Below are 8,212 nucleotides of genomic sequence, written 5' to 3' on the forward strand. Positions count from 1 at the left end.
GAGCAGAGTGGTCAGAAGACAGCATGCAGGCTCACCCCACACTGTGTGGTACCAGATTCCTCCCTAGGTGGTAGCTGCCCCTCTATCCTTCTTTCAGGACTCATCGGCTACCATGGTTGCTCTGTTCTTCCTGCCTAAACCCCTATTGTCTTCCTACCAGCAACTTCAGAGGTGGGCTCACTGATGACTGTCTTCTGTGAAGGTTTCCAAAGCCCCATGCCAGTTGATCCTGAGCCAAACCAGGTCTGAACCAGACCAGCTGGATGGTGTCCATCTCTTCACCAATACACTTTGGTCCTTGATGACCTATACGCAGCCTGACTGAAACAACACAATGACCTCAGAGCAGAAAAGCCAACTGTCGAGGTCACCTGACTCCAGCCCTGGAGCTGTACCCCTGCTCTGTGGCAGCCCAGGGTAGTCACCTGTGCTGGGGGGAATCGGTTGTGAATCTTTGAAGTCACTGCAGTGCTCTGACATTAGGCGTGAAGGGTTTGCCTGCTACCACCTCAGTGATGGTCATTATGGCCCACTTACTGCCTGGGTCTTGCAGCTCTTGTGTGCTTCTGAGGTCTCTTACGACTGGAGTTTTGTTCTGAACTTTTGGTAGAGGGGCCTTCTGTCCATCTTTCCATGGGTATATGCTATACAAAACTCCAGGTAGTTCCCACTCTCTATCCCTGGAAATCGTTAGCTTGGGCCACACCATCCTAAAACTCCTCCATTTTGGTTGAACTGTGACTATTCTGGAATTTAATGTCATTTGATTTCCAGAACTAAAATAATTCATTTCTATAGATTCTGGCCTTCCCTACACTATCAATCCTCAATAATGGTCTTCCACAAGAGATGTATATCTATATCTATCCCCAACATTATTATTTTAACTCACTACTCCTTGCTTACCCTAGAATGAAATGAAAAAAGGAAACTTTCCAATCTCCTTGCCACTCTACTACCTGAGAAAACTATAAGAAGGGGCTGCCACTCTGCCACATGGGCCTAACCTTTCCTCAGAGCCTCAGCCATGCTCCATAACTCTACCTTTAAAGTGATGTGTATACCATGTGTATACCATGTGTATGTACAAACCTCAAGGGAGAGCTTTAGAGCCTTGCCATCAACATTCCAATTCCTTGTCTTGAGCCAGGAAAATGTATTTATATTTTTATTTATTTATTTATTTATAGTTTGTGTCCATGCAGGTGTGTAGATGATAGAGCCTACATGTCCAAGTGTCTGTGGATGCATGTATAGGTGTCGTGGTTGTCCCAGGAGGCTAAGAATGAGTGTCTTGGGGGAGCAGCTGCTATGTGTGCAGAAGCCCAGAAGCCCCACACAACAGTCCTTCTCCAGTGGGTGACGCACTGGTGGAGCCTTAGAGAGGAAAGTGTGAGTGTCCCCGAAAGGATCAAGTGGAGGTCTCAGTTTATGTGTGGGCGGGAATGAAGGACAGGAAGAGGGACATTCAGGGTGTGGTGTGAACGACTGTCACAATATAATGTCACTTTTGAGAGACATTAGGAAAAATCATGGCCAGGTATCCAAGGCCCTTGTTCCCAAACAGCCAGGACAGCGACTTCCTTTCCCCCTGTTTTCCTTCATGGCCTGTGTCTGTACTTTCTCTTTCACCACATCTTGTCTGTCTCATGCTTCCCTCCTGCTGGTCCCTCTGTCAGCAAGTCCTCTACCTGTCCCAAATTTGCTGTCTATGGAGCTCCACTCCTACATCAAAACCAGCTCCGTGCTGTTCTCTGGCAAAACCTTTGAACTCCCTGAACTGTTAGTCTCTACATCCCCGAATCATGTGGCAGCTGAATCCAATAGCTTCCAGTAAGTTCTAAGACAACATTCACGTGTGATGTGCAACAGAGGCTCCAGGCACTGTTCCACCACCTCTCGGCCCACGCAGTGTTTGCTTTCTGTCTGCTTGTTCAGTAAACTTTTGGAAGCACTGGACCTTGGTGTCATACATGACCCTTAGACAGGACTCCTCTCTGACCTCCGATGGACTAGGTAAACAGGAAGAGACACAATTTGCCACGAATCACTAGACATTATACAAGGGAAAGGCATGAGGGGGTGGGTTGACCCCACGGTAAGGCCTGATTGTGGACGGTCACTGCGTTAGCATAGTCACTGCTGAGATGTCTGGATCTGGTCATAGCCACGTGCACTCCTGCACACCAGCACTATGTGCCAGGCGTCAGAGTCTAGGCCTTTGCTGTCACCAGCTAGTTCTTAGTGTAAACCAGAGACAGGGACAGACCTTGTTGCAGGGTCCTGAGGAAGGAAAGCGATTGCAAATGAAAAGTTCCCACAGCAGACTGACAGAGCAGTCCTTGGTAAGTACTCTAGGGGGCAGTCAAACTCTGGGGCTAATTCCTAGACATCACAATGGGAGGCTCATACCTTTCTGAAACACCAACTCCCAGGGATCTCACCGGCACCTGCAAACACACACACACACACACACACACACACACACACACACACACACACACAGATGAATAAAAGTGAAATAAATATTTTTTAAAGGTGCTGACCTTGTGTGATAGCTAACCTTGGTTGCCAACTTGACAGCATTTGGAATCAACTAAAACCCAACTGTTGTCCACAACTATAATGACTCCATGAGATTGTCTCAAGCAAGAAGACCCACCCTAAATCTAGACCACACCTTCTAATGGCAACCCAGATAAAAGGACAAGGAAGAAGGAAAGTTTGCTTTCTGCCTGCTTTCCCTTGCTCTCATCAGCAAAGGCATCTGTCCTGTAGCTATGGCGTTTCTTTGCCCGTATCAGAACCAGCTTCTTAAGGATTCCAGTGCAGACTGACGATCAGCTGCTCTCCAGCAGTCCTCGGGGCCTGCAAGTCTCAAAGGGAACCACTGAGACAGGCAGCTTCGGCATGGGCTGTCAGGTTCTCAGCCTCTCCAGTGTGAGACAGCCATTGTTGGACTGCCTAAACTGCATCCTGTAAGCCTCTTATAAATCACACACGCACGCACGCGCACAAACACATGTGTGAGCATATGCACGCATGCGTGCACAAACACGCACACATGCATACACACGTATGCATGCACATTCACACACACGCATGTGCACGCATGCATGTATGCATGCACACACACACACCACACACTCATTTGTGTTCTTTTATGAAACCCTGACTAAAACACACTTTGTTATTTCCAGTGGATACCCGTCTTCAATACAATCCAGGAATCGGAGCTCTGAGCACAGCCCCATGGGAACCATAACAGTAATATTCACGTTGGGGTGGGCAAAGTACTCTGCCCTGGAGACAGCTTGAGGTTTGGTGGCAATTTTGCTCAATCATTCATTTACTCATTTGCTTTTTGATGTGCCAAATTCCCTCTTTGGCCAGAGGACAGGAGTCAACCCAGGGTGCTGAGATCTAGACACACCTGTTATCCTGTCTCCATTTTCCCTCCTCAGCAGAACACAGGGTTGAGGGTAGCTGTGGGGCTACACTCCCCATCTGTTACGGTTTAGGTGAAAAATGTTCCCTTCGTGTATCTGAACACTGGCAATGCTGTTTTGGGGGTTGTGGGAAACTCTGGGAGATGGGACGTAGATGGAACCGTGGCTAGCTGAGGAATGGGCCGTGGGGTTTATAGCCCAGCCTTCCTTTCTGTCTCAGACCTGCACATCCACTCAGGCGCGAGAAAGCAGCCTCACACTCTTGCTGCCGCAGCTGAGCCCTCCCCTGCCCCATGCCTTCCTCGCCATGGTGAACTATCCCATCAAACCAGAGCCTAAAGAGACTCTTAAACTGCTCCTTGTGTGGTCTCGGCGATGAGAAACTCACCAGTCTCTCATTCATCTTGGCTGTACCATGTGCAAGCCGTGTGACTGGGCAAGCCGCCTCGGCCTCAGCAAGCCTTCCTTTCTCTGTCAGCCAAACCAGAATAATGGCATCACATAGCAAGTGTCGCTCTCCTCAGGGCTGTCTCCAAAAGGACAATGAGACCCAGTCTTTGCGAAATGTTTTATTGCTATTGCCAAGGTGAAAATCAGCAAGTCGGTCTCTAATCCATGTTCTACGGTTTGCGACAGGCCTCTGTCATCCCAGCCTAGTCAGGTTTGCCAGTTGATACTTGTGTCCGTGGCGAGACACTTCTACCCTCATACTCAAGTGTGCTGCTAAGCTGAGTTCTTATATCAATCCTGACTGGCCTGTGGAATGATTTCTACGTATCAGTGGATGGACTTCTTGCTCTAATCCTTCACTGGATGCACAGAGAAACAAAGGTCCAGAGAGGGGCATCGTCATTCCCATTCCTAAAGCACAATGAACTGATAATTGGGGCTGACAGGTGGGAGACCAGGCTTAAAAATGTGCGTTCTAGTGACCATCACCTATAGTGATCAGTCTCTCACAAAGCTTTAGAGTGACAGACTGAGCGCAGATGGCCCAGGCACTGGGTATGACTGTGATACAGATATGGTGGAGAAAGCAGCTGGCTGATGAAAAATGAGAGCAAGAACCCATACCTTACAAGTGTGATCAGAGAAGCCGCCATTAGTGTATTAGTATTATTCATAACACCTTGTTAGTTAATCTATTCAGCAAATCACCAACTCCCAACAGATGAATGAGCTGTCGTATCCTCGTGGCTTCCTCTGGGTCAGCCTGTGGGTTTCGGAAAGAGTCCCAGCTCAGGGCCGGACCACTTTGCCAAGGAACAAGAGATCCATGTTTTCCACGATGGCAAACAGAAAAGGTCTGTTGAATTTCATCTGCAGAGTCCTCGGCCGAGCAGATCTGAACATGAAGACCTCTCCGGTGGCAGCAGCCGCTACAGTTCCTGACTCGTCTACCTCCACCAAGGATTTGTGCATCATCTGCGGGCAGACAGTAGGGCTGGGTTGTGGTGATGCATCGTGATAAAAATACTGCTTGTATTTCTAAGGAACTGGGACCTCACAGCCAGAGTTAATAATACATTCAGAGGTCACGGAAACCTGCCATCCTTCTGTGTACTCAGCCTGTTGGTTTAACCTGCTTTTGAGTGAACGGTGCCATAAACAACCTTACTTGCCTTGGATTCCCCATGCAGTCTTAAATTACATACTCTTCCATTGTCCCCGATCTAGACAGCACTGTGTGTCATTTGCTGAAAACAGCAGATACGGAAGTTGAAAGTAATCTTCTAAAACAAAGTTATAAACAATGATGTTTGTAGTTCTGTTTGATGTCTGGGTCAATTGGAGTCAGCGACTTAATCCCTTATACAAGTCTGAGAAGATTTCTGTAAAGTATCCCATTCCTTCCCCGTATGATGCTTTCTGTGCTGTTCAATAAAGACTGCTCTTTTTCTGGGATGGATGCATGCACACACAGAGAGAGATTGACAAAACAGCATTCAAACAGGCACAGATTCCTCCAAGACCATGTGGCAAATATGGGCTTTCATTGTAAGAACAAGGCACAAAGGAAATTCTTTGAATCTCTAGTATGAAGGAATCATAATGGGATAGAAAGGAATGAGCTGAGGTGAGACCGAATGGAATTGGGTGGGACGGCATCGAAGAGGATCAGTGATAGAATGGGGCAGAACAAGGTAATTGGATGGAATGGGATTGAGTGGGATGGGGTGGGGTGGGGTGGGATGGGATGAGACGGGATAGGGTGGAATGGGGTAGGGTGGGTGTGTTGGGAACGGGTGCAGTGGGACAGGGTGGGATGGGTGGGATGGGATTTGGGGTGTGTTGGCATCAGGTGAAATGGGGTGGAATGGTGTGATAATTTCTAAAGTAGGTTTTCAGGAGTGTCCAGACTCACCTCAGACAAGTTGATATTGGCATAGTCAGTGATGCCAGACAGATCAGCATGGGAGGTGAAGACATCCTTGATGCCCATCTTGGGTAGGATTTTCTCCAGATGGTAGGTACCCTCAATGGAGAACTTGGGGAGGTAAAGGCCTAACCGCCTAGAGAGAGTAAAGAGTATGAGATGCTGAGATGTCCTTAGCACCCTCCCTCTGTGGCCCTAGACCTAATGGAACCTTCATCTCTGCTGGAGTGTCCCACTTTTCCAGATTTTATCCCTCAAGCTGGGCCAGGTCCTGGGCTGAGGACATTACAGGAAGACTTTCGGTTTGGAGACAGCTTCCTGCCTAAGATGCCCAACCATCACTTCCCATCCTTGTGTTGTCCTGGGTCATGTGTCTTCCCAGGCATGGGTGGAGGGATGTAACCCCAGTGTGACTTAGAAAGTACCTCTTTGTGGCTGTCTTCAGCCAGTTCTTCAGGGCTCCCTCATTCAGGCCGTTCTCCACCTGCTGCATCTTGCCTTCGTTGGGGAGAATGAACAGAGCGGTGGCATTGCCTTGGTAAGGGAGCATCACCACGGTGCAGGAAATATCCTGGTCCACGAGGTAGTGGTACTCGTCTTCACGGTTCATCATGAGCACTTGTATGGTCTGCTTGGGGGTCACATGGAAATCTTCCTTGTAGGTGTTTTTGTCGCTGAAGGCCGTCTCCCACTTTGCTAAAGGTGAACATGGGGTAGGAGCAAAAGCACTGGGTAGAAATGAGACACCCTTGGCTGTGCCTGACCAGTGGAGACAGTCCAAAGAGTGTCTCTGCAGAGTAGCCTCAGGAGCCTTAGCAGCCACATCTATGAGCCTCAAAAGCCAAATCCCCTCATGACTGGGGCAGCCTGAACCTTTCACACGCCTGTTCTCCTGTATTGCCAAACCCTTGACATGTGGGTTGGGGAAAATGGTTCCCACAGACTCAAATGTTAGTGGGACTGCTTGGGGATTAGGATGTGTGGTTTTACTAGAGGAAGTACGACATGGAGAGTGGGCTTTGAGGCTTTAAAAGCCCACACGAGGCCCAGGGTTTCTCTTTGTACATCGTGTTTGTCTTGTGGTTGGCATGTAAGCTCTCAGCTACTGCTCCAGAATCATGCTTGCCTGCCTGCTACCATGCCTTGCCATAATGGATCATATACACACTCCGTGAAAGTATAAGCAAGCCCCACTTAAGTATTTTATAAATTGTCTTGGTCATAGTGTCTTATGATAGCAATAGAAAAGTAACTAAGGCACTTGCCTTCAGAATCCCTGGTCTCCCGTTCCCTGCCCTTTTAACCCTGATCAGATCTGTATTCCTGGTTCTAGTGGGTTTGGTGTCAGCATTGTTATTGTTTCATCATGATGATGTGACAAGGGCCAGCCGCTATCTGGTAAATCACCGTCTGTCTTCCCTTCCATCCAGCTGGCATGTGGATGAATTGTTCTTTTGAGGGGGACAGAATGCTACCGTGAGAGATAAAACAGGAAAGAGAGGAAGTGAAAGTCTGAGCCTGAGGCTTACCTTTGAAGAAGATGTAATTTATCAGCACCATGACATGGGTGCTATGGAGTTCCTTGATCAAGTCTACAATCTTGCCCTTGGTCTGCTTGTCCACATAGTCGTTAATCTGCTTCTTAGCCATTTCAGGGTTCCCGAAGTTGGTAGAGAAAGTATCCGCCATGTACAGGGTCTTCATGGCACTCAAGAAGTTGTCCCGAATATGTATTGCTGGGTCTATAAAAAGGGCACTGCCCAGGCTCAACTGGAGGCCATCACTAAGCTGACTGAACCTCTGCAGCAGATGTTGGAATTCCTTGTGGAGCTCGGCCTCTTGGCTTTGCTGGAGGCTGAGGCCCAGGCCCTCCATGATCTGTGTCTTACTGTGGGATCCAGTCCCCATAGACAGCATGGCCAAGCTCATGGTCACACTCAGGGGGGAGAAGAAGACATTCTGATCAGGGGCTTCAGAAGCCAAGGCCCTGTAGAGACTGAAGGCAAAGTCCTTGCTTCTGGGAGTTACCCTAGCACTCACAGAGGACCCCTTGGCCTTCTTCTTCTCCTGGGAACGGGAGTGGTAGCGGGAGGTCACCCCAAGGCTGAAGAGCAGCAAGCATAGAAAGGAGAAGATCCTCATTGTGGCAGCGGTTCTGAATGGAAGAATAGGAAACTGTTCTCAGGCAGGGAAAAGTCATGGGTCAAAGTGGGAGAGACTCCTTGAGTAGGCTGACATCCTTAAAGGATGTCTCCACATCCTCTAAGAGATAACTTAGGAGGCTGAGGCCATGGGACTGCAAAGAGAAGTAGTGGTACTCAGAGCTGTAGAAAGGTCGGACAATGCAACAATGCAGGTAATGGCTCAAGACAGACTTGTAGACCAA

General features: G+C 48.6%; 1 protein-coding gene across 1 annotated transcript; it reads right to left on the reverse strand.

Annotated features, from left to right (window-relative positions):
- Positions 1–4,573: 4,573 nt before the first annotated feature.
- Serpina5 (serpin family A member 5) lies at positions 4,574–7,968 on the reverse strand. The gene is made up of 4 exons (XM_075948011.1): positions 7,356–7,968; positions 6,252–6,522; positions 5,815–5,962; positions 4,574–4,874 (listed from the first exon to the last, which is right to left on the reverse strand). Exons 1-4 carry the CDS (start codon positions 7,966–7,968, stop codon positions 4,689–4,691), a joined length of 1,218 nt encoding a protein of 405 aa, XP_075804126.1. The 3' UTR covers positions 4,574–4,688.
- Positions 7,969–8,212: the final 244 nt, after the last annotated feature.

This window comes from Microtus pennsylvanicus, chromosome 14, assembly GCF_037038515.1.
Source record: "Microtus pennsylvanicus isolate mMicPen1 chromosome 14, mMicPen1.hap1, whole genome shotgun sequence".
Classification (NCBI taxonomy): Eukaryota; Metazoa; Chordata; class Mammalia; order Rodentia; family Cricetidae; genus Microtus; species Microtus pennsylvanicus.

Excerpts from the sequence above, each read along its gene's own strand:
- Serpina5 (XM_075948011.1), bottom strand. The coding sequence starts at position 7,968 with ATGAGGATCTTCTCCTTTCTATGCTTGCTGCTCTTCAGCCTTGGGGTG. Across the intron at positions 6,523-7,355 it reads AAATTACATCTTCTTCAAAG|CAAAGTGGGAGACGGCCTTC; the intron begins GTAAGCCTCAGG and ends GTTCACCTTTAG. Across the intron at positions 5,963-6,251 it reads CTGAAGACAGCCACAAAGAG|GCGGTTAGGCCTTTACCTCC; the intron begins GTACTTTCTAAG and ends TACTCTCTCTAG.